Source organism: Talpa occidentalis, unplaced genomic scaffold, assembly GCF_014898055.3.
Source record: "Talpa occidentalis isolate TD23 unplaced genomic scaffold, MPIMG_talOcc4v2.1 talOcc4.12, whole genome shotgun sequence".
Taxonomy (NCBI): Eukaryota; Metazoa; Chordata; class Mammalia; order Eulipotyphla; family Talpidae; genus Talpa; species Talpa occidentalis.
Genome location: NW_023601212.1, coordinates 86858761 through 86884317, shown reverse-complemented (window position 1 = coordinate 86884317; position 25557 = coordinate 86858761). Strand labels below are relative to the sequence as shown.

The following is a 25557-nucleotide window of genomic DNA, read 5'->3' as shown; positions in this document are numbered from 1 at the left end:
ATCTCCTGTCCCAGGAGTGGGCGTGTCACGAATCCCTGGCCAACCTACACGACCCCTCCCCTTAATCCACACTCATTGGTTCAGGGGTGGGGACATAAATCTGAATGGCCCAATGAGAACCAGTTCGAAGCCTGCGGGGGAAGGATCTTGCTCTTTCACTGAAGTTACTAGGACAAGCAGGTGAGCTCAGAGTTTTCAGGGACAATGAAGAGTCCCCTGGAGAATGAAGCCCACCCAGAGGATGGCAGCTGGAAGGAGACAAGGCCCCAGCAGCACAGCCTGACCCAGCCACACCACAAGGCTGGACTCGGCTTATGAGACTTTGCATCAGCAGAGACCAGAAATTCCCTTTTTCAGTGAAGCCCACATCTGCAGTCTTAGCTAGCAGGGCTGACTTCTCGTAGGGTGTCTGCCCAAGCCCCGGTCCCTTCCCCAGCTCCAGAAGCTCTGCTCCCTCCACCCCGGGTAATGTAACCCTCTACTCACCCCCAGGACAGCAGGCCAGACCAGCCTGGCCACCTGCGCTACACCCTCAACTCTCTCTCTCCTGACCCTGAGCCAGCAGACAAGGCAGCAGGCTGGGAATCTCTCTCACCAGCAGGGATCTGGCCTAGAAGCCGCAAACTGGCAGGACAAGGGTCTACTTGCCCCTCGTGTTTGCTTTTGGCCTCCAGAGCAGGCCTCTTATTTTTAATGGAATTAGTTGCCAATTTTTAACAAAATGGACCAGCTGGGCCCCCACCTGTTCCAATAAGGTCATCTGGAGCCGAGCAGCACTGTCCCTCAGGCACCGGCTCAGAGGCCCCTACCCCCCACATGCGCTCTGTGTTGCTCTCAGGTCTCCAGTCTGACCCCTGGAGGACTTCAGTGGGTGGCTCCAGACCTGAGAGGAGACCCCTCAACTCTAGCTTCCAGAAACCTAAGTAGCCCTGCCCCAGCCCCCAAGGCCTGGGGGGCTCACCCTTTCCTGGACATTGCAAGCAGAGGCATCATTCTAATAAGCCATCTTTTATTCTTGTTTGGGCTCAAGTCTGCTTCTGACACTTGGGATCAAAATATCTTAACCACCAGGGTCTGGAATGTCCCAGGTCCTGGAATCCTGGCAAGAGGGTTGTGAGCCTGGTACCCCAGAATTTAAACAGGAGGCACTTGGGTCTCCCTGGTGGTGCAAGGGGCTAAGCACTGCAGTATGAAGCAATCCACAGCCTGATCCCCGCCTGGCCAGGGAGAAACCCACATGGCGCAGCAGACCTCTCCTGTCTCACCCACTGCTCCCCTCGGCAGTGTACTTCCATCGATCTGCCTGTTCTGCTCCCCACTCCGTCTCTGGTAGATCCTCTCACCCTCCACACCTCTGGCCTGTACCCCAGCTCTTGTATGCATAAATCAATAAATCTTAAAAAAAAAAATCTTAAACAGGAGGCACCCCTTCAGCTCCTCACAAAACAAAAGAGGCAGGAGTGACAAAGGACTCTAACAAGTCCATGGGAATTACAGGCCAGACCTGGGCCTCTGGCTCCACACAGAAGTCCTGAGAAGTTCCTAGAATCCCAAATGCACTCAATGCTTATTCACTTGAACCCTTATTAAGTGCCAGCTCATCTAGGTCCTACAGAGGATGTGGTGTTATGTGAAATGGACTGAGTCCTGCCTCCACGGAGCTGGCATCCTAGCAGAGGAGAGGGACAATAAAGAAGAAAAATGAGTGTGACATAGTGGGTAAGACAGCAACTAGAGCAACAGGGGAATAAGGTGGACACTGCTGGGGACAGGGAGAGTGCTGATTTAGATGTCCTGGTGCAGGGAGGTCACACTGAGAGAGGACACTGGAGCAGAGAGATTAGGGAGCCTTTGAAGATAGCCAGCGGAAGAGTTCCCATCCCAGACAGCAAGAATTGCAAGTGCAAAGGCCCTGTGGTAGGCAGGGCTTGGCCTGTTCAAGGCACAGCAAGGAGGCTGATGCGGCCAGGGCAGAGTGACTGGTGGGGAGGGGAGAGGGAGAGCGGGCCAGAGAGGCAATGGGGGCTGCAGGCATGGGAAGATGTTGGCTGTGACTGAGTGAGATGGAATGCACAGGAGGGTGACGAGCAGAGGAGGGAAGTGATCTAGATCTCACTGGATCCCTCAGCTGCCAGCTGGAGAGCAGACCTTGGGGGCCCAGGGTAGGAGCAGGGAGCCCAGTGAGGCACTACTGCCCTAGGGCAGGGCAGAGCTGGTGGGGCAGGGGCAGGTTGGGGCTGGTTTTGAGCGAAGGGCTGGCAGGATCCCCCAGTGGATGAGGTGTGGAGTGTGAGCATAAGTGGCATTTGAGGGGACCACCCAGGCTTGGGGTCTGGGCGCCTGGAAATCATGTAATGTCGGGAGGCAGAAGAGGGTGGGTTATGGGATCCCAGAAGGGGCACAGCAATGTGTACTCAATGCCGAGAGATTTGCCAAGTTTTTGAGATTTGCCAGATGTTTCTGTGAAGCATCTCAATTTTCAGATGCTGGCAACTTAGTCAAAAACTGTAAACACTGCAGGGCCAAACAAAACAGATGGACAGACTTTATGTGGCCATAGGCCAAGGTCTGCCACCTTGACACAGGGTCAGATCCAGCAAGCTCTGTGAACAGTGCTTGCTGTGTGCCTGCCAAGCACCCATGTCCTCTGCTTTAACCCCAATGCTAAAGAGAGGCAGGTAAGATCCCCCTGGTGTCCTAGCCAAGGAAACTCAGGCCCAGAATAGGCAAGCCCTGCCCAAGGCCACATAGCTGGTGAGTGGGGATGTGGGGGCTGGAGCCCGGGCTCCCCACCCCCATACGCCCCCCCCCACTGGGTCTGAACAAGCCTTAGGGAACTAGATACGAAGATCAAAAGTCATCACAACCAACAGTCATCTCACAAACGATGGCTGAGCTCCTACTACGCGCTAGTGACCTGCGGGAAGCTGGCAGTGACGGTGCATACCAACCCAGCCGCGGAGCTGGTGGAGGTACACACAATAAACAAGGAAGCTGACTGGAAAGTGCCAGAAGAAAAATCAAACAGCAATGTGTGTGTGTGGCAGTGGGGAGAGGGTTCAATTTGAGAGAGAACTCAGCACTGACTTAGAGAAGTTTCCAGACATAGTCCTTGGTGATCTGGAGGAAGATTATGCCAGGCAGAGGGAAGCAAGTGTCAGTGCAAAAGCCTGGGGCCATGTGTGCCTCCTTGGGGTGCTTGAGGGAGAGTAGTGGGGGAGGGGCTGAGGACTACCTCGGTGGGGCTTAGCTCTCTGGGAAGTTGCTGTGCAGGGAAGGGACAGGATCTGAGGGCCACTCTGGTGTGGACAAAGGGGGGCCATAACAGAAGCGGGGGGCCAGGGCAGAAACAGGGAGCCGGCTGTAGGGCTGGTATTCCCTATTCTGATCCCCATTCTCCAGGGCAGCAAACTGAGGATCTTGCCCAAACCACACTGCAGCAGAAAAACGAAACAAAAAGCAGAGCTGGCCTCGCACTGGAGAAGTTTGCATCCTTCGAGAGAGAATGGGCTTGGCTCCATATGGCTCCAGCTCAGGCAGGGGAGAGGGGCCTGGCCTCACGGGAACACCAGATGTCCCGCTCCTGCCGCCCGCGCCTGGTCTCTCCCCCTTCACCTCCCGCAGCCATCCCCACCGGCCCTCCCAGGCCCGAGCCCATCGCTCTTCCGGAGTCACCCAGGTCCTGGGCCAAGCACGCCCAGGATGAGTCCAGCATCAGCCGTGCCCGCAGCGGGCACAGCCTCTCCTGCCACATCAGCTCCCTGCCCAGACTGCCTCGCCCCTCCTCCAGGCCCTTCCTCTGCCGCCGCCCCCCACCCAGTCCTTCCGAGCATCTAAACCAGAAGAGAAATTCAATTTGCGTGAAGGACTTGGGGTAATTCTGTGTCGAGGCCACGCTTCCCTTTCTGTGGGTTGAAGGGGCTCGGAGCGCCTTCGCGGAGGAAGGAGAAAAGGTCTCTTTGTGCCGAGCTGGTGAAAGTGTGTCTGTTTAGGACAGGCCGCTGTTTTCTTTGTGAATGCTGTTGATTTTAGTGTGGGAAAAGGCCTATTCCGTCGCCCGAGCCTGGCCAGCGCGGGGAGAGGCTTTTCCGAGCAGACAGAAACCAGCGAACAGGCGCTGGAGAGAAGGAGCAGTTAGCAGCTGTTCTCACGGGGAGGTCAGGTTCCCGGGGGTGTTTTCTTTAGGGTCAGAGGGGGCTGCAGGGGCGGGAGGGGGGCCACCCTCCTGGCTGGGAGTCTCCTGGGTGAGCGAGGAGGAAGTTGTCCTCCATGTCTGGGGGGCGGGGGGGACACAAGAGGTGAGCAGGATCTTGTCCAGGGTTGTTGGGATGGTTTTTCTTCTTCGAGTCAGAAAATAAATGTAAAAGATGGGCTCAGAACCCAGAAGAAAGGTTGTCATAGCAACAAAAGTTTGAGGCCAGGTACTTGCTGACACCCTTTCGGAACCACGCGGTGGAGGGGCAGGCATTGGGCACCGTGGGATCAGCTGGGGAGCCATCCACGCTGGCACAGACCTCCCCCATTTCTCACCAGCACTGACAGGCTGATAACTGTTTTCCAAGCTCCCGGGGAGGAAAATTGTGATTTTCTGGGAGGGGCGACCTCTAGCCAACAGTGATCAAGGGAAAGAGGAAAAGTGTGGGTTTGTTTATTTACCCAGCACACTAACCATCCATCTCACTAACAGAGCGCGGGGTGAGGCGCTGGTGCTGAGTTCCCTGAGTGGCCCCCTCTCCAACCCCCAGCGGCACCATTCTCTTACCCATCCCTTCTCCCTGGTTCCTTTCCGGCCCTGAGAAGACCCTAACAGCCCGTGGTCAGCAGGAAGGGGCCACAAACTCCTCTGTGAGCCTCTAATTCCTCGCCCAGGCTTGGGCGCCCTGGGAGCACCTGCCTCAGGGGCGTGGGCACGGATTCAAGCAGCTCAGCAGGTGGGAAGTTTGAAGGACGGGGCGGGGCGCAGTAGAGGCAAGGCAGCACTGTCTTGCAATGTTCGATGGATAATGTGTGGAATCTGCTCAGATTTATACAACCTGTGTCAAGCCCTAGATGAGCTACAGGAAAATAACTGCAAGAGTTAGGCCAAGACCTTCAGGGAGAGGCCAGGAGATAGCTCAAACAAGAGGCTCTGCAGGCCAGGGAGGGCCAGGACACTCCACAGCCGGAGCGCAGCAAATGTGTGCAGGGAGGGACCCTGCCGTGGCTGAGGCGGGGCCTCTGGGGCCGCTGGAACCTGCGACCGTCTTCGTGAGCCTGGAGAAAGGTGTGCGGGCACCTCCACCCTGACGGGTGTGACTGTTCTCCCGGGCAAGGAGGCCTCTGTGGGGGAGGAGGGCAGGGGTAGAGAGGAGGAGTCAGGGTTGGATCGAGTGGAAAGCAGGGAATTTTATCCAAAAATACCTTTTGAGCTTAACTTTTTTTAATTGCATCTCAGAGTAAAAGGTTGAGTCCTGAGTACACACCAGACATGAATCTGAGGGGGTGAAGCTGGCCCACTGCGATGGTGAGTGACTCTGGCCAACAGCCAGCATTGAGCAGGTGGTCACGCAAAGTTCTGCGGCGCACCCCCAGAGGCAAGGGGGAGCAGGCGGTACCTCAGGAAACCTCTGGCTTGTCACCCCCAGGCCTCGCCCAACATTTATCCTGCAGATGCACCAAAGGACAAGCATGAGGCACTACCCAGAGGCTGGAACAGGGCAAGGAATGAGACCCACCAGCAGCCCTCCCGGTGGCATCCTGAGGGGACAGGGGACAATCACCCGGTGGCCAAAGGCAGGTCCCCCAAAATTTCAGGTTGTGTCAAATGTGATGAGGAGATAAAGGTGGTGAGGAGACAAAGACGTGGCGACCCTGCCTCCAAACGGAGACTGGGAGCTCTTGTCTCCAGAGAACCCCTGCCTCCCTAGGCTGTGGGGAGGTGCCCTGAGCTGAAGGGGTGCCCGTCCCGGGAGTGTGGGAAGGGAAAGCCAGGCAGAAGCAGAGGGAGCAGCCTCCTCGGGTTTACTTTACACTTTCTTCCCTGTGTCCTTTAACCCAGTTAGACCAATGGCTCATTCTGGGCCATCCAAGGGGCGTCACACACTGCCCTGTGTCCCCCAAGAGTTATGCACGCTCCAGGAGGTCTTAACCAAGAGGTCCCCCCAAGAGGGTCCCCAGCCCTGGACACGGGGCAACCTCATCTCAGAGGTCCGGGAGGTGGGGACCAGCACCCGGCACCTGGCAGGACGGGGTCAGGGCGCTTGCCCCCGCGCCCTCCGACGGCCTGGCCGCCCCCAGGGGCCGCTCTCGGGCCCTGGCTGCCGGGGCGGCACAGGAAGGGGTGCGAGGCGAAGGGAGCAGTTTGTTCTGCCTGCTGAAAAGTCACCCCCTGCCCACAAGTCAGATCAGAGCCCCGCGGAGCTGAGTTTCCCGCCTGCCTCTCTCGCCCCCTCGCTGCGGGCTCTCCGGGCTGGAGCGGGACACCCCGAGCTCCCCGCGGGGCGCCTCCCGCGCTCGCCCCCCCCCCCCCGCGCCGCCGAGCCCTGCCTGCGAGCGGCTCAGGCGGCTGGACGCGGCCCCAGGGACCCCCTCGCGGGCGTGTGGCGCGGGGCGCCCCTGGGCGCGGGGCGGCTCGCAGCGGCTGTCCGCGGGCACCCGGGACGCAGCGGGCGGCGGGCACCGGGGCCCGGGGCGAGCCGCGAGAGGAGTTGCGGCGGGAAGGGAGCGCTCGCCCGGCCGGCGGCGGGGGGCGCGGGGCGCGGGGGGACGCGCCTCCCCCGAGCGCGCCCGCCTCCCCGGGCCGCCCGGCGTCCGGCAGGGGCGGGAGCTGCGCGCGGCGCCCGAAGCGGCGGCGCGTCCCGGGCCCGGCGTCCGGCCCGGAGCTGCCCGCGCGCCGCCCCGCCCGCGTCTGGCCGAGCCCGCGGCGCGCGGGGCCCCGAGCCCGGGGAGCGGCGGGCGCAGCGCGGGGCCGGGCCGCGGAGTGGGGGCGCCGCTCACTCACCGCGCCCGCCGAGCTCCTCCTCGCACGAGTACCAGATGCCGGTGTGGAAATTCCTGAGGAGGAAGCGGTCGTCGCCCGTCTCCCAGCTGTAGAGCGCGCCCCCGGGGGGGCTGCTCCCCGCGGCCGCGGCCGGGGGCGCGGCGGTGCCGTTGGCCGTGGCGTTGGCGCCCGAGTTGGGGCAGTTGGCGGGGCCGCCCTGGCCGCAGCCCGGCTTGGGCACCCGCTGCGTGCCCTGGCACCAGTGCGTGGTCAGGAAGGCGGTGGTGGCGAAGAGCAGCGCCAGCAGGTTCAGGGCCACGGCCAGGAGCGCTCGGCCGCGGCGGCTCGTCTTCATGCCGCCCGCGCCGCCGGGACCGCGCCGCCGGGGAGCTCCGCGCGCGAAGTTGGCAGCCGGCGCCCCGCGTCAGCGGCCGCTGCCGGCCGCGCCCCGGGGCTCGGGCGCCTGCGATCGGCCGCGGCGGGCGCGGCGCGGGCCCATGGCCCTCCCGGGGGGCGGGCGCGGCGCGGAGTCCTCGGGGGGCGGGCGGCGCCGGCGGAGCGGCTCCGACGCGCCCGGAGCCCCTAGCGCGAGTGCACCTCGGCGAGGAGCCGCCGGCGCCTGGCAGCGGCCGCGGCGCAGGGACGCGCGCCCCTCCGTGGGGAGACACCTGCAGGCGGCCGGCGACACTGTTCTGGCGCCCGCCCTCGCCGAGAGAGGGGGCGCCCCGCGCCGGGAGCGGGCGGGGGCCCCGGAGAGAGGAGGCGCCCCCGAAAGAGACCCACGCCGGAATGGAGAGTCCGGGAAACGAGAGGAAGGTCAGGCGAGGCGCTCTCGAGGAGACTCCCCGCCGAGGACTGAAGGTGGCGGGGCACAAAACCGGCCGGGAGGGGGCATCCTACCCAAGGCCCGAGGGGCGCTGCTAAGGGATTTAAGGGGGGAGCGCGCTGGGACTCCTCCGAGGGGATGTGGACCGGTAGGACCCCCTAAGAGGGGCCCCCAAGGGGTCTGAGTGTGTCCCACAGCCTGAGCTGCAGGACCCGCAGGAGGGGGTGCCTCCTGTTGAACATGGAATTGCAGGAAACGCCGAGGGCACCCCGCCGGCAGCGCAGGGTTCCTGAGTCCGAGGAGCAATAAATACATCACTGCGAGGTTGCCCAAGGGTACTTGGGCTGCCCCAACCAACAGGAAGGGCTCCCTGACAGCAGTAAGCTACCAGTACATACCCTCCCTCTCATGGCATTAACCAGCAGGAAAGGTGCCAAATAAATGCCCCACCAAGATGCCAAGCATTGGGTGAGACAAATGGGGCTTCGCTGCGCAGACCCTCCCCACCTAAGATCTTGAGCGCCGTGCCCCAAAGAGCTTTCAGGTCCGACACAAAATTGTTGCAGTTACCTGGCAGGGGTGACCCTCCAAGGCTGCCCACCCAGAACCTTCAAGTTTGGGGAGGGGACAGAATAGTCAAGAATACTGACTTTGGGGTCAAGCAAATCAGGCACTTGACCAGCTGTGGACTTCAAACAAGTTGCTTGACCTCTCTGAGTTTCAATTCCGTATCTGTAAAAGGGGATGGGGGCTTGGGGGAAGAATATTGAGCTGCCATCACCATTTGGCACATAGTAGGCACTCAATAAATGGTTGCCACTATGATTAGCATCTGAACCAAGACAAAATTCGCACAAACCATTTCAAGATCTCTTGGGCAACGTGGGACTGCCCAACTGCGAGCACCCACATCCCCACCTCTTCTCCCTAAGATGACCATGTTCCCTGAACTCCCTCCCAACTGCACAGCGCATGATGCTGGATGCCCAGACTGAGCAACAATTAATTGCATTTGATTGCAAGAGCTAATTTGAATTCTGCCCAAGCTGAGAACTGCTCCAACAACCCCCAGCCTGTGGAGTGGCAGGCTTGCAGGATTCAAGGTGAACGGGTTATGAATTGCCTTCCTCTGCTGGGGGAGCTGCGCTCACTGCCAGCCGCTGCTACTCCGCCTGGGGCTAGGCGAGAGTAATTGTGGGCCACGTCCCTGGCAGGGACCCCTGGGAAGAATGACCAGGGGTCTCCAGAGCTGTTTAAGAGATTCCCCTTCCGGCCCCAGGCAAGGCCTTCCCAACTCTTTTGAGGAAGAGGACCTCCATGCAATAATGGTGGTGTTGAGGGTGATGGTTGACAGACAATGCATCATGGCCAAAGAGCTGTCACCCTTGGCAATCGACTGCAGTGCTTTGTCCCAGGAGAATCCGCACCCATTTGAAAACCAGCCCCTCGGGTGTGGGTGTGCCTGAGGGCAGAACCCTGTCCAGGACAGCCCCAGTGAAATTTCTCAGGGAGCAGATACTCTTGAGAAATGTCCACAGGAAGGACAGGGAGGTGGGGGGAGGGAGGTAGAAGTGAGGGCAGCAGGTTGCGATGTTTTAAACAGGGCTCCAAGCACACTTCATTGGGAAGGTGACATGGGAACAAAGACTTGAAGGAGGGAGCAAGCCATGGGGATATCCAAGGGTGAAGAGATTCCAAGAAGAGGGAGCCGCCCGTGCAAAGGTCCTGAGGTAGGGGGATAACCCAGCAAATCGTGTGGCGGAGCTGAGTGGGCAGGAGGAGAGGGGATGGAGAAGAGGGCAAAGCATTGTCCGTGTGGGCCATTTTGAGGACTCAGGCATTTGCTCTGAGTGGGTTGGAAGCCTGGAGTGTTCACTAACAGAGCAGAGACAAGATCTGACTTAGGGTGTAACACAACGTGCAGCTGCTGGGGATCGTGAGTGCATCCAGGTAGTAACCCCAGAGGCTCACGCCAGCAATGACTGGGTCCATATTAAAGGCACGTCCAGCGGGTGTTTCTCTAGGATGGGACCCGGGGTGTGACAGACGACTTTGAGGTACTTGGCAGGAGCTCCTGCCAAACAAGCTGCCATTTGCTGAGAGGCACAGCCTTGGGAGAAGCAGATCTGGGCATCCGGTGAGGCTCAGAAACTCCACCTGATTTGGCAATGGGCCTTGCACTCAGCCAAAGATGGGGCGGGGAGGGGTTGGCTGATGGTGGAGATGAAGCCAAGAGAGGGAGCCACTTGTGGTGTCTACACACCCCTCCTGAAATGAATCCAGACTCAACAGCACCCCCTTGAATAGGATGGGCATCGTTAGCTTCAAATAGTGATCTATGTAGTTGGAGTCACCTGGCACGTAGGCAGGTAGTAAAGAAAAATTACCCGTGAGCCTGTTGAAGAGAGCCAGGCGGACTTCATTCAAGAGGGACAGCTGCTCCAGAGGGGTGTGGGGCTCGGCCCTAGACACGGCCGGGAACAGCGGGCACTTAGAGCAGACAAGCAGGCGGGGTGGGCGGGTAGGACCTCGCCAGAGAAAGGCTCAGGGCCACAGGATTTTCCAGGCAGGTAGCCCAGGGGGATCAGACGTCAAGGGGGTTGGGGGAAGAATTTGACTCCATGGCAACGTGTGGGATCCCCTCTAAACTGACACAGTAGGATTTTGCTAGAAGCGGACTAAGTGGGACAAGGACGGAGCCCAAGGTCAGGGCGTAGCTGAGAAGAGGCTCAGAGCAGCCCAGCTCACATTCGGGCAAGGAGCAGGGTCCAGAGGAGGCGGAGTATTTTAGGAGGCCAGGAATTTGGGCCCACACCTGTTCCCTCCTTTCTCTTTCGCCATCTCTCTAACCGCTCTCCCCCAGAGGCTCCCAGCCCGCCCCCCGCCGCCTGCCCTGCGCTGGCCACCAGAGATGTCAGCCCAGCACGTCCCGTGGCCTGCCCACAGGACGGTCTAACCGCCAGCAGGTCCTGGGAGGCAGCTCGGCCCACATCTTCTGCCCCTCCCACGGCCACGGCCACGGCCACGCCAGGCCACTCTGCAGCTCCTGGGCTCCTGGAGCTCGGACAAGCCCACAGACCTCCGCCCACCGTCCTTGCCGCCTGCATGGCCTTGCGTCCCTCGTGTCCTGCAGAGGACTGCTTCCACGCCACTCCACCTCAGAGCCTCGCCGCCCTCACCCCCGCCTCCCATCTACGGTGTCTGTGTCCACCCCCTCTCTTCCCGACGCCCGGGGGCCCCTCCAGGTCATCCCCGCCGGCAGCCTGCTGGCCACCTCGGCCCAAGGCGTGTCTTGTTTGGCCTCGATGAGGCTGGCCTCCGCTGCAGGTTAAATTTTCACGAGTGGTCAACATTCAATAATTATGAGATTTCACATAAAAATCTAGATTTCCAGCCTCTCCTGCAAGATCAAACTCTGTCAACCTGGCCCCTTGACTTTGCCTGGCAACCATTTGCAAATGTCCTGAACTGGGGGCCCAGGGGCCATGTCCCTTGGCACCCTTCCCTCATCCGGGGTGCAGGGGTGGGGGCAGACCTTCTGATCTGAGAACCTGGAATCAAGGCCCAAAACGTTTATGATAAAACATATCCACGGTGCTGAAAATCGGGGTGATGGCTGTGCTCGGGAGGTGCGTGGAGGCTGGGAGGGCCACGGGGGTGGGGCAGCATCTGGGGCCTGGTCACACAGGTGTGTTCAGTTTCTGAAAATTCCTCAAGTCATATACCTAGGAATTGTGGGCTTTTTGCTGTGCAACAAAATTTACCAGAAAAAAATGTTGCTATTAATAATGAAATTCACACTTGTTAGGGAATAAGGCCATGCTCTGAAGGGTCACGACCCAAACACATTCTGCCTTGACTTTTCCTTGGAGTCCGCACCTACAAAGGCTTTGGTTAGCTTCCCGGCCTCCTATGCCACTTCCTCTTCCCCAAAACTTCCAAATAGAGCTTGGGAAACCAGAGGATCCTGGCCTCCCGGCCTCCTAATTATAGCAGGGGATTAGCCAGTTCTAATTAGCTGTGAGGTTTTCTGCACGTTGCCTCCCAAGATGTCCAAGCCTCAGACCCACCTCAGTCCCTGGTTAAGACACCTCAGCAGGGCTTCCTGGAAAGCCGGCCCGGCCTGCCGGTGCCTGTGCAAGGCTGCTGGCTGCTCAGGGCCAGTGTCTCCAGGGGAGAGGGGAGGTGCCCCAGCTCCCCAGGATCTGGGTTCTCTGGAAAGAGCCCACTTCTTTAGGAAGTGATGGGCTGGAGCGCCTTGCTTTTCTTTGAAAATGTCTCATCTCTTCCAGCTATTGGAGAATTTTTTGGATCCCGGTTCTGTGCCGAGCATTGGGTGCCTAAGACCAGCCCGGTGCATGCCTTGCTGCGGCTTCTGTTCTGGGGAAGAAGACAATCAACAAGGAGACAGCGAACATGGATCGTGGCAGATGGGGGAACATGCAGGGGAGTAAAGCAAACGGGGTGCCAGGGGGAGCAACTGGAGGCCTCACTGAGGCTTTAGGTGATGTTCCGATCAAGGGTCTGAATCGGGTCTGCATTTGAATCCTGGCCCTGCTCCCTCTGGGGGCACCTGTCCCTCGGGGCTTTAGTTTTCTCTCCAGTAAGATGGGGGTGGGGGAGAGGACCTCCACATGTCCTCACCTCAGAGCTTTCCACGCAGGTCCTCCACGCCCCAGCACTCTCCACCCTCAGTTACACAGATGAAGAAACCGAGGCTGCCCGACACCGCGCCAGAGGAGACATGCACGAAGAAGCAGCTGGGAGTCCAGGGGAGAGCTGGGGGAAGCATCTACCAGAGGCCATAAGCCCTGGCTCGGCAGCACTGATCTTACCCCATCGGCAATGGGGAGCCAGTGATGACTGTGGAGCAGGAGCTTGATATGCCCAGCGCTGTTTCTGGAAGGTCTCCCAAGGGACAGGATGAGGCAGGGCGTGGGAGGTGAGGCTCTTGGAATGGTATTAGGAGGCCCCGGCTCTAGCCCACGCCAAGCACTGGTCTGCCCTAAGTGAGGAGAAGGAACCTCAAACGTGTAGCCCCACCAGGACAGAGGCCTGAGGAAAAGGGGCTTGGGACGGGACTAAGTACTAAGATTCAGGGGCTTCCAACTAGGCACAAACATTTGTAAATGTGTTCACAGACAACAGGGCCCTCATCTGCTGCGAGCGTCAGAACACAGGGATACGGCAACCTGGCAATTAGCCTTGAATTTGGACGTCCGGGGCATGAGGGAAAGGAGTCAGGTCTGGAGAGAAGGTGGGGGGACAAGAGGGTTTGTGGCCTTGCTGGCCTCACCCTGGGGCATCCGCTGGGGCATCCTCTGGGTGACAAGCCAGACAAGACCTCAGTGCGTTGGAGCGTTCACCCTCCAGCCAGAGTCTGTGAAGCGCGGGCATTTTGGCCAAAGGGGTGTAATTGCACCCTGTGGCGCTACCACTAGATCACCTGGAGAAAGTGAGGCTCAAGGCAGGGGTCAGCATGAATCAAGCGCCCAGGTGACAAGCCCCACAACTCTAAATGAGCTTCAGGGTCACCGACGCCCTCCTTGATGCCAGAACTCAGCAGCACCTTTCTCAGTCCCCAGGGTCTGGAGCTGGGTACTTGACTGCAGTCCTGAGGAGGCATGACGAGAAAGACTGGGGAGGAAACAAGTTTTCAGGTGTCTCTGGACCAGCCTGCTTGGGCTGTTTTGGAGCGAGCCCCTCCCTCGCCCTCCGCCCCCCACACAAGCTGCTGTTTGCTTCACTCTGCTGCCCTCTAGGGGCCAAGAGTGAGACTGCAGGCCCTGCCTCCCTGGCTGGGGAGGAAGCACCTTCCCTCTGCACCCACACCCCCACACCCCCACACACCCACCACAAAAACTCAAACTCCAGGACAGAGGCCTGAGGAAGAGGGGCTTGGGACTGGACTAAGTAATAAGATTCAGGGGCTTCCAACTAGGCACAAACATTTATAAATTACATAATGATTCGCAAATAGATTATGAACTGCAGTATAAAGCACATATATGAATAGAAAATGGGAAAGGACAACAAAAAATTTAAGGTTTGTATTTGTCTGCTAACAGTATCACAGACCTTTGACTTTCATTGGTGCAGTCTTAATATTTTTTACAGCTAGCAATGCAATTGCATGATTTTTTTTTTTTTTTTTTTTTTGAGAGCTTGGGTTAACTCTCTGTACTGTGGCAATTCAAGAACCTCATTCTATGTAAGGTTATTTCCATTGATTTGAGTGACTTTTAGAATTGAAAACAATGCTGAAATTTGGCTTTATACAGATATTTATAAATCCAATGGAAGAAGTGCTTCATAGACTTACTTTCTACCAAATATCAATCTACTGTTATATAGTAAGTATATCGATTTCTCTAAATGCCTATATTCTTCCTAAATACCTGATATCAATAATCATGTTTTAGTCCCATTTGCAAAAGAGGAAACTGTTTTTAGTGAAAATCAGATCACGTCTCTCCACCTGCCTTGATGCCCATCTCTTATGTCCATCTTGCAAATAAACCCATTTTTAACAAATGGATTCAAAACACTCTGAAAGTTTTTTGGAGGATTTTGAAATTGGTTGTTGCTTTCTATCTGCAAGTTCTGAAAGCACAGAATTACAGAGTTTTTTAGGGGAAATATACTTCCACTGCTTTTTGGCAATAAAATCTCATCACAGTGGAAATATTTCCAGACATCTGCTTTCAAAATGCTCTTAACACGTGCATTTCTCTCAAGAAGCAGTCCGTCTCACACGTTGTTTAAAAATCACTTTCCTCTTGAAGGAGTGACTAGGTGTTTTGACTGTGGGTAGGACAAATAGCTGATAGCCCTGTGCCACCCCGGGGGAGGTCAGCAAATGTGGCACTTGTCTTTTTCACAGAAGGAAAACATGAGTGTCCTCTTCAAGCTCAACAGCTGGTTTAAGTCACCCTCTGGGTCACTCATACTTTATCACAAACCTTCCTTAGCTTTCAAGGTCTAGTCTTGAATAGTATTCATATAAGTAATAAATATAATAATAGAAAACACTGACTCTGTGCTGGACTCTGCTGTAAGCAGACTCGTGCATATTAATACATTGCATCCACAATCGACCCTAGGAAGCAGGTGCAATTCTAGTCCTCTCTGACAGATGAGGAAACTGAGGTACAGAGTGGCAGAAGTAGGAGAGGGGAACCTGGAAGTTTTTGGGTTTTTTTTAAACTTATATTTTCTTACATGTTAATCTTTTCTTTCTTTCTTTTTTTTAAGATTTATTTATTTATTCATACAAGCACTGGGTACAGTCAGAAGCGTGGGAGGGTGAGAGAATTCACCAGAGCCAGAGCGGGGAACAGAACAGGCAGACTGACAAAGTACACTGCTGAGGGGAGCAGCAGGCGGCAGGAGAGGTCTGCGCGCTATGTGGGACCCTCGCCCAGTGGTCAGGGATTGAACCAGCGCTGCTAAGGCTGTGTGCAGCTTCGCAGCCCAGCACTCAACCACTGCGCCACCAGGGGAAGCCCAGAACCTGGAAGTTTTGGGCATTATCGGTGTGACTGTGACAGATGATGCTGTCAAATGGAAGGCTATAAGTGGGCAGTGGAGGGTCCCCAGGGTGAGAACATGGAGACACTCAAACTTGGGGACCAGAACTTCCCCCCACCACCCAGGAGACACTAGAACCCTCTAGCAGATTTGTGTGACAGGAAAAATGTTTAGGAATTCCTGGAACAAGTGTTCCATAAACATGAACTCCTCCATCCTGGTGTCCTAGTTATGTATCACTGGCGTCCAGATTATGTTTAATCTCCCAAACATAGCAGCTTACACAGCTATCCACTGGCTCCATCTCACAGCTTCTATGATCAGGCATTTGGGAGAGGCTTAGTTGTGTGGTTTCAGCTCAGACTCTCTCATGACAAGAGTCAAGATGGCAGTAGGAATATAGTCTCTGAAAACGTGATGGACTGAAGGATCCACTTCCAGGATGGCTGGCCAGCAAGTTCAGGCTGGTTGCTGGCAGCAAGTATCATCTTCCTGCCTTGAGGGCCTTTCCATAGGGCTGCCTGAGTGTCCTCCCAACAGGGTGGCTGGCTTCCTCCAGAGCCTCTTAGAGTAAATCAAGTGAAAGCTGCTGGCATAGAGGCTGAGTCTCAGTGCTATATCACTGCTGCAGCCTGAGTTCGATCCCTGGCCAGGGAGATACCCACATGGTGCAGCAGATCTCTCCAGTCTCCCCGCTGCTCCCCTCAGCAGTGTATTTCCGTAGATCCACCTATTCTGCTCCCCACTCTGTCTCTGGTGAATCTGCTCAGCCCCCACACCTCTGGCCTGCACCCAGTTCTTGTATGCATAAATAAATAAATCTTTTTTTAAAAAAGAAAGAAAACTGCAATGTTTTTATGACCTAGCCTTGGCCTGGGATGTCAAACACCACCATTTCCATGACGGCCCGAGGGTTACACAGGTCAGCACTGCCCGGTGTGGGAGAGGGCTGCCTCGAGAGGTGAAGAACAGAAGGCGGCATCAGCTTTGGGGGCATTTTGGAGGCTGTCTGCCCCTGGCCACGGCCCAACACCCGTCCCCGGAAATGTACGTCCCCCTCCTTCCTCCCTTGCTTCCTTCTTTCCCCTCCTACCTTCCTCCCTCTTGTCAAGAGCTTTTTCTTTTAATTATAAGAAAAAATTTTCTTGTAAAATATTTATAGAATATAAAAGTATGAAGAAGTTTTAAGTCGCTTATAATGCCAGTTATTTGATACTTATTTTGGTGGATCTCATATTTTCATGCAAAAATTTTATGTACATTTTATAAAATTTTAAAGACACTCCATGCTTGATTTTGTATCTTTTATGCCTGAAATCATGTCACGATCACTGCCCAATGTCATTAGAATTTAATAATAACCTTGAACTAGACATTTAGAATGTTCCAGGCACTCTGCTGAGCTCTTCATGTGCTTCTTTTTTATGAATTTTCACAATAACCCTGTAGTAGGCACTACTCCTTCCAAGGGAGAATAAACTGAGGCTCAGAAAAGTTACATAACAAGCCTAGGGTCACACAGAAATAAAACACACAGTCAAGACTTCACTTCAGATCTAATGACCTCAACTGAACTTGAATGGCTGCAGCTCACTGTATGATGTCCCACGATTTATTTAATCTCCTGTTGTTCAGCCATGAGCTTATTCCTAGTTTTTCAATAGAAATGGTGCTCTAATGCGCACCCAATAATATCCTTTTTTCCCTACACAGACTCTTGCTTCCTAAAAAAATCTACAGCCACATCCCCTGGGTGTGCTAGTGACACACCTCAGAGGAAACCGTGTCACTGGGGCTGAGTCACTCAGAGGACTCTCCTTAGCAAGTACAGTTGAATAGCCCAGGGTAGCACTGGCTTTAGGTGTGGCTTGATCTAGCAACTCAAAGATGTCGAGGCTGTGGGTCCTCTCCTGCCTCTGGCTTACCTTCTACAGCATGAGATTCATCCTCTGCCGCCTGGTTCCATGTGGACTCCCCCAGAATCTCCAGGCTCTCCCCAGGCAACAAATAGCTGCCTTGATTCCTGACCTCACATTCTCACCCCCACCAGCTCTTTCTCAGGCACTGAGGTTTCTCTTGCAGGGAAGCGCAGCAAATGGCCCCTGATGAACGGTGGCCGGGAGGCCGGGCTGAGCCATGGACATGAGCCTGCCGGAACCTATCCTGAACATGTCAAGGGTCAGTCTCCACCCAAGCTTGCGGCTGAGACTGAGCGGTGTCTACAGCAGTTACCTGCAACTTCATGGTGGTTTCAAGCAGCAGTCGTTATTTGTTGTGATTGTGGGATGGAATCTGGGGAGCTGTCCTGACCTTCTATTCCGTCAAAGCACCTCAAAGCAGAGCTGCAAGGAGGGGAAAGAAAGCCTGCCCCCTAGTGGAAGGGGCAAGTCACACTGGGCTGGTGGGAGGCAAGCAATCAGCCCCAAAGATGAAGGCAGCGCGGGAGAGCAGACTAGGGACAGCCGATGCACAGTGGCCACAGGAGAGGGCAGGAGGCGATCCAGAGAAGCCTTCCCAGAGAGTGGTGGCTCCCTCCACCCTCGGACACCCTGGAAGCCTCAGGGGGCAACGCCCCTGAACGCAGCACTTGTGTCAAACACAGGAGTGTTCCTAGAACCAACACCCAGAGATGATCTTTGAGATGGGGGCAGGAGGGGCTGGGATTACATGTCTCCCTCACTAAATTGAGTCATGAAACTTTTATTAAGGGATATAGTTTGTCAATGCCAAGAAAACAAGGCAATTTTGGACCGACTCATTAAGAGCAAATCCTTCTTCACTAGCAGCCACCGATTCTGATGAAATTGTGAAATGAAAGTGTGCAGACAGGAGGGGGATTTACAGAAGGGACTGTCTAGTCCGCTCAGCGCATGCAAACCTCCTTCCCTAGGAAGGCAGACACCGTAGCCACCTCCAGTTCCCCCGAGGTTTCTTTGCAGAAGGGCTACCTCCCTTGCAAACGAGAGTGAAAGCCGCTTCCATCAGACAGGGGTGTGGGTGCCCAGCCACCTTGCCACCAACCAAAAAGAGTCGCATGTGGCTTTGTCTACCCAGGAAACTTCCTGCCCCTTTGAATGAAGGTGAGAGAGACCCAGCCCTCCCAGTCAGAGAGATCCCCCCTGAGCCCTTCCTCCCGTCAACCTGGGAATAGGTCACATAGGGTCCAGATTGGCTGTCTCACAGCTGTGTATTATTGGTCAAACAGCTGGACCCCTTTGATCCTCTGAAAGATGTCACAATATCCACCTAAGGCACAGGTAATTGCTGCCATGACTTTTTCTTTTGTAATTTGAGCTGAGATTTCATACAAATAATTAGACTCTCTGACTTCTCAGAAGCAGTCTAGTCTGTTAGCAGTGGGTCTATAGTCCCATCTGGCAGAATTGGTTGGAGCTGAGTAATTTCTTTAGGAAGGAAATTTTCTCCCCACATTGCCACAGTCCCCACCATTCCCTATCATCTTGCACCAAATCTACTTTGCTCATTTATGTCCCTGACCTAGTCCCAGCAGGCATTGGAAGATGCCACCCCTGAGGCAGCTCCATTGTTTTCACAGTTCTACCCAAACCTTTATCCCAGGAACCAGCCTCTCTAAGCCTGTAGCTCATGCAGGGAGTGGTCACCATGTTACTGAGTAGCACTGATGGCCATTGATGACCAGGGAATAAACTCCCCAGCAGGCACCTGAGTGACCTCTCTGCAGCTGAGGACCCTGGGGTAGGGTACATGCCCCGTAGTTTGCAGGCCCCAGAATCCAAGTCTATTTTAATTCTGGGGAAGTCGGTTTGCAAACAGCCTCCTCACCCATCTCCAGGCCACTCAGGAGCACCCAGCTGCCACCTCTGATGGCCCTTCGATCCTTCAGTAGACACGTATGATCATCCCCCGCGGGAAGCAGCAGCCACGGCCAGCTCCAGCCCACCACCTGTGTGTGTCCGACCCACGAGCTAAGAATGGTTTTCACATTTTTAAATGATTGGGAAAAAAATTAAAATAAGACTCCCGTTTTGTGACACATGAAAATTATGAAATTCAAAATCAATGTCCAGAAAAAAAATGTTACTGGCACTCGACCACACCATTCATGCTCGCGCTATCTGTGTCTCCCTTCGGGGTCCACCAGGGAGCCGGGTAGTGGCAACAGAGACAGCCCCGTAGAGCTGTGAATGCTCCATCTCGGCCCTTTGCAGAGAAAGCTTGTCCGCCTCGCGCTGACACCCCAGGCCTGCTCTGGGACTGGCGATACCAAGGTGTGCCAGCTACCTGGGGGCTGTCACGGTGACCACAAACGGGGTCACTTAAAACAACAGAAATGGATTCTCACAGTTCTGGAGGTCAAATATCTGAGATCAGGCATCACCAGGGCCACACACACATATACCCCACCCCGGAGGCTGTTGGGAGGGTCCTGCTTGGTCTCCTCCTGCTTCTGGGGGCTCCCGGCATTCCTGTGGCTGCGTCATTCCATCTCCTCTGCACGTCTCTGATAAGAATATTTATTATGGGTTTTGAGCCCCCAGGGTTTGCCACATGAGTTCATGTTTCACAGGCTGTAGGGCGAGCACATATCTGGGGTGGGTAGGGAGGGAGCACCATTCAACATATGCCAAGTGGTTTCTTGCCTTCTAGAAGTTTCCATTCTTTTCAAGAGAGACTAGTGACAATTCCCCCCTCAAAAATTAAACACAGACACAAACAATAACAGGGCAGTGTTATAAGAGCTGTAAAGAAAATGAAAGTGGGTGAGGAGGATGGAGAGGGTGGGGGTTCATCGTTTGAGCAGAGGCCCACAGGAAATGAGGTTCGCACCCACAGACCTGGGGGAGCAAAGGCCCAGAGGGGAAGAACCAGGGCTATGTGAGGAGCAACAGGGCGGTCGTGTGGCTGGAGGGGCGAGAGCACACAGGGACGCAGGGCTGTGTCCTGGCCTGGCAGTAACAGCGTGTCCAGGCCCTTCACCACGTGCAGACTGACTCTGCCTTGGGCCTTCAGTGCACCGTGCTGAACCTGCAGCCTCAAAGCTAATGCCCCCACAGCCTTAACTTGGGACTCTATGCCGATTCCCTTTGTCCCCATTATTTTGATGAGTAAACCGAGGTGGGTGACGTGTGAGATCGATCGCCTAGCAGGATGGTGGCACTGCCACGACTCCTGCCATGGGGCCCATGACTTCCTCATGACCTTCTACTGGGGTCTTCTTATAGCAGAAGGCAAGGGAGGATGCTCAGGTTTAGCAGAATGAAGCCCCTGCCCTCCATTGCAGAACAAATGTGTTTTCTCCAACAGCAGGAGGCTCTGCAGGTGTCTGAGAGGGGCCGGCTGTCTGTCCAGCTTTGACCTTCAAGCAGGTCAATTATCATGGAAAACGGCCAGCAGGAGCAGTGGGCAGGCGGCAAGCATCGTGGGCCGCCCGGGCCAGCAGACTGAGCCACTCTGCACCCTGTGTGGGGCCGCAGGGGCTAGCCCTGAGCTCCGGTTTCCAGGGTACAGAGGTTTCAGGGAGGCCCACTGAAGGGAAAAGCTAAGACGCCTTACAAATCGCCCCCCGGGATAAGACGGCGCCAAACTGTGCAGAACTGGGGGCTTGGGGAGGACTGGCTTGTAGTACAGTTAACTTTCAATTATTTTTTAAAGTTCATATCAAAATAGCACACGTACATTTCTAAATAATGTGGGCACAAGGGAAAATTCTCCTACCCCTCTGGCTGATGGAGCAAACAAATTAACATCGCACGGATTAGTAGGAGAAAGCGACCAAATTTAATTACATACACATGGAGAATTTATATGACTAGATTCTACAATAAGGGAGACAGACTGGGCCTTATAGCCTGTGCTAAGGATGAGAGAGGAGCCGGGGGCGTCCAGGAGAGAAGAGGGGATGAGCTTACATGACAAAACCTTGCCCACAGCCTTAAGACTTCTTTTATAAAAAGCGCACTTATGGGTAACCTGTATGCTTTAAGGTTATGGCAGATGTTTCTCTCAAGATCCAGAGGGCCTCAGTTGACCTTAGCTTCATGTGCCAAGGTGACAGGTATTAGAAAAAGCCTCTCTAAGCAGTTTTTCCAATACTGTCCCCATGTCCTCGAAATTCTAACCACACTGGCCTCCCTTTTGTCCCTGCCTCAGGACATTTGCACTGCTGCTCTTCCTACCTGAACAGCTCTCCTATCATCTCATCCAGTCTCAGCTCCAGGTCACCTCCTTAGAGAGGCCTTCCCTGACCATTCACCCAAAGGGGCCTACTCCCTGCTGCCGCAAACGTAACCCTTCACCAACATGGTCTCCTTGCCTGGCACGATCTGAGATGGCCCCATGTTGCTGTTCAGTTGTTCAGTCATTGTCTCTTCTGCAACCCCTCCAGACAGCCAGCTACACAGGGCTGGTGGGTGCAAGGCACCGGGTCCTAGATGACTCCCCCAACTTTCTAGAGGCCGCCCATCCTGTCTGAGTGAGCCGTGGACAGCAGGGGTCTGTAGGGACCGTGCAACCACCAAAAGAGGGGTCTAGGAGCGCACAAAAATTTTTCCATATAAATTATAGTAATAGAGTTCCCAGATTCCAAAGGTAACCTGGCAAATCACACCAAATTGGAACCATTTTCAGATAGTGGGGCAAACCTGTGATAAAGGAAAAAAATAAAGAAAATATACCTTAAAAGAATGCCCACCTACGTCAGTCCCGTGGAGCTCCTGGATGTCTCGGTAGATCATCACTTCTCCAGCCTCCCTGCTAGCCCCCGGCACTGACGCGGTAAGCGCCTCAGCCGCCCTTCAGAGGCCCTGGGGGCCCAGAGCCACTTCTAGCCAGCGCCATGCAAGGCTCGGGGCCTGGGCCGGGGCAGCCGCTTCCCCTGTGTCGCCGTCAGCCCGCCGCCCACCTCTCCAAGGACCTGAGCCAGCCAATTAACACTCCTCTTAAAGATGCTTCCAAGAGATGCAGACAGGGGAGAGCAGCAAGGGAGTCCTTGAGCTAGAGAAATCCTCCACTGGAATGTCATTCACGCACGTGCGTTCCCCAAGGAGCCCTTTAAGGGAAGACCAGGGTGTTCTGAGCAGACACCAAGGACATAGCTTCGTTACATTGAAAATTTGTCAGAAGACACCTCAATGTGACTCCAGGTGTCCCCGCAAGGAAAATCCCACTTCTGAAAACTCACAGAGGAGCTTTGAGGCTCCGGCTCTGAGCCCAACCATCTGCCGAGTACCCCCTACATTGCAGGAGCCCTCATTTTATGGGGACACCACAGGCTCCAGAGACAAGAGGCACACAGGGGCCCCTCAAGGTCAAGGGTTGCTCAGGAGAGCTTCCAAGCGGGAGAAGCTTGCGGGGGCCTTGGAGGAGGGCAGACAGCTCTGCCCAAGAGCAGCCAGGGAAGACTTACCCAAAAGCTGGTCCCAGACATGACCCAAGAGGCCAAACCACATCCATGTCCTGGTCCCATCATATCACTCGGCAACAATCAATATTCGCTTGTCTCCGCACTGCTGTGTGAACTCCTTGCAGGCACAGGCTGTGTCTTATTAAAGTCCAGGTCCTTCCCGTGCCGCCCAGGGCCCTTGGAGAGGTATCAATAAATAATGTTTGATTAAATCGTGGTTGCTGTCAAGGCCCAAGGAGTCATCTGGACCCATCAGCTCCTTTCCTCTCTCTGGGGCAATGCTGCTGCTCAGCGGCGGGGAGGAGGGTGGGTCAGCTCCATCCCGCACCAGCCTGGACCAGGCCCTGGGCCTCTGTCTCCCAGAGAGCCACAACTCCAGGCACTGGTTTGGTCAAAGGTTCTCAGTGGAGCCTCCCAGCTTGGACATTTTGAAACTCAGAGAAGTCTGTAACTTTCATCCTTCTTCAGAATAGGGATCAGCCCCAGCAATATCTATCACAAGTCTCAAAAACAATGGACCCAACAAGTTCAAGGGTAGCAACAGAACCCCCGTCAAATCGGACAAGATTTCTGCGGGAACATGTTTACTGCAGCATTGTTTGTAATAAAAGACTGAACAAACCAGTGTGTCCTTATGCTGGAACCCTACCTGCTATTAAAAACCATGTAGTAGGGGGTCCCCCTTGTGGCACAAGGGGTTAAGCATCAGCACTATGAAGCTTCCCGCAGCCACTGCAGCATGAGATTGATCCCCAGCCAGGGCAGTGACCCACATGGTGCAGCAGACCTCTCCTGCCCCGCACGCAGCTCTCCTCAGCAGTGTATTTCAGTCGATCTGCCTGTTCTGCTCCCCACTCTGTCTCTGGTGAATCATCTCACCCCCTGCACCTTTGGCCTGTACCCCAGCTCTTATATGCATAAATAAATCTTTAAAAAAATAAAAAATAAAAATAAAAACCATGTGGTAGTAGAATATTTTATACCATGAGAAAATGGCTAAAACATGTGAAGTAAATAAAAGGAGACTACAAGAGGAACTCAGATTTACCCAAAAAAAGGAGTGGGGGCGGGGGCAGTGCGCAAAGCACACACACTTGCTCTCACCTAGGGGAACATCAAAAGGAATTCAAGATATTAACAGTGCTGTTCTCTAGGTAGTGGAATTAGATGACTTTTTTTTTTTTTTTAGTTTTCTGCATTTTTCACATATTCTTCTATATTACAGTCAGGAGAAAAACCATTGCAGTAGCAAAAAAAAAAAAAGTGAACCCTCTCATTCTGAGGCCAGTGGCAAGCAGGGGAAGAAAATGCAGGAAATTACAAAGATAAATGTTTCATCAGATTCCTTCCCAAAGCCAGTGGCCGTGCCTTGGCAGATATAAATGACATAACTGGAGAAAAAGCAGGACACAACCCAGAATAGAGTGGAGACAGCCTCCTCCCACTCCGAGGTGGCAGGGAAAGCAGCCCACGGAGATGAAAGCCTCTGCTCCACCCCTCCCCAGTCAACTGACAGAAAGGCTCACCACTGTCCACCCTCTCTCCCGACACCCTTCTCGAAGGCCGCCAGTGTCTGGGTCAGAAGAGAGCCTGAGGACTCATCCCTCCACCTGGGCCTCCTAAGGCCTCCAAGAGGCCCGGCGACCAGATGTTGTCCTCCCTGCCAGGAAGTTACCTGGGTCTGCGTGCACACCCCACCTCTGGGAGCTCACTACCAGCACAGCTGGGACAGGCCCATCAGTCTTAGAACCGAAACCCTCCTTCCCAGGGCACTTTGCTCCACTCTGCTGCTCCGCCACCACCCCAAGTCCTGCCTCGCGTGCCTCAGCCCTAGGGGGGACTCCTGTCCACAACTCACTCCCTCCGTCTCCAGCAGACGTAATCACAGGCTCCTGGCCTCCCCTAGGAGGCAGGTGAGGTGGTATTTATAGACCAGGAATAAATGGATCTTAATTCCTTACTGCAGAAGAGCAGTCGAAGTTTCAATTCCCTCTTCTCTGAACTGAAGAGGGGCTATCTGCAGCTGGAAGGCTGTGATTGACATGTGGCTGCCCCCCCACACAGCACACACACACACACACTCCCATCCCGCCCCCACCACCAAGTCATTCTCTCAAAGGCCCAGAAGTGGAAGCATTTAGCCCCCAACTCCTCTTGCCCAGCTCTACCACCCTCCCTCTTCGTGGAACGCTCTCCAGAAGCAGACCAGGGAGCTAATCCATTTTAGAACCTGCCCTCGTGCCGTCTGTCCAGTCACTGTGACACCCACAGCAGGAGCTGCTCAGTTGTTACCCCAGAAACTCTGAGGCAAGTGCCATTTTCCACACGAGTGGCGAGGCAAGGCCTGGCTTTGGGCACTCCCCATACCTCACGAAGCGCCTCCCACCGCCTTTCCCTCTCCAGCCTCTAGTCTCAGACAAGCCACCAGGAGAACCCCCTGCTGTCCTCAGGGAAACTTCAACCCACACAACACAGCGTCTGCCTGGGATCTCGGGGAAGGATCCACCCTCTGGAAGGTAGGTAAGCGGGTGCCCACAGCATGAAGGGTGGGGATGATGACCACCTCCCATACCCCACACCCACCTCCACACAGGTTAACCGTGACCCAAGTTCCCCCCGTCTTGAGCACAAGACACAGGGACCTTGTGTGGTCCGTGGCTCAAAGAAGATGTCATCAAGAAGCGGGTGAATTGGAGCCGCACCCCGCGCCCACCCCCTCCCGGCTGGTCTCGTCCTCCCAGGATAAACAGGCCTTGTCCCTCATGGCCTGTCCCCGCGAGGACTGTCCCCCCACCTGGATGCTGGCCCTGGGGAGCCCGAGTGGCAAGAAACTCCTTAACCAGTGTTTATATAACAACA

At 55.2% G+C, this 25557-nt stretch overlaps 1 protein-coding gene and 2 long non-coding RNA genes across 5 annotated transcripts in view; 2 read left to right on the top strand and 1 right to left on the bottom strand.

Annotated features, from left to right (window-relative positions):
* Nucleotides 1-7379, bottom strand: part of GSG1L (GSG1 like) — a 159157-nt gene extending 151778 nt beyond the window's left edge. The window contains exon 1 of one of the 2 annotated variants that reach the window (XM_037507384.2): nt 6980-7379. In XM_037507384.2, coding sequence (XP_037363281.1) covers nt 6980-7313 — 334 coding nt within the window. In that variant the 5' untranslated portion in view covers nt 7314-7379. The remainder of the gene's footprint in view (nt 1-6979) is intronic. The other variant, XM_037507383.2, reaches the window with a different exon arrangement.
* LOC119241802 (uncharacterized) lies at nt 4455-5827 on the top strand. 2 transcript variants are annotated; one of them, XR_005124374.2, is made up of 4 exons: nt 4455-4931; nt 5044-5263; nt 5435-5503; nt 5650-5827. It is a non-coding gene; the product is annotated as an uncharacterized LOC119241802 (long non-coding RNA). The 2 variants fall into 2 exon arrangements; XR_005124373.2 differs by having other exon boundaries at nt 4455-5263.
* A 1419-nt stretch (nt 7380-8798) lies between the features above and the next one.
* Nucleotides 8799-12263, top strand: LOC129145532 (uncharacterized). The gene is made up of 3 exons (XR_008551239.1): nt 8799-8887; nt 9388-9514; nt 12077-12263. It is a non-coding gene; the product is annotated as an uncharacterized LOC129145532 (long non-coding RNA).
* Nucleotides 12264-25557: the final 13294 nt, after the last annotated feature.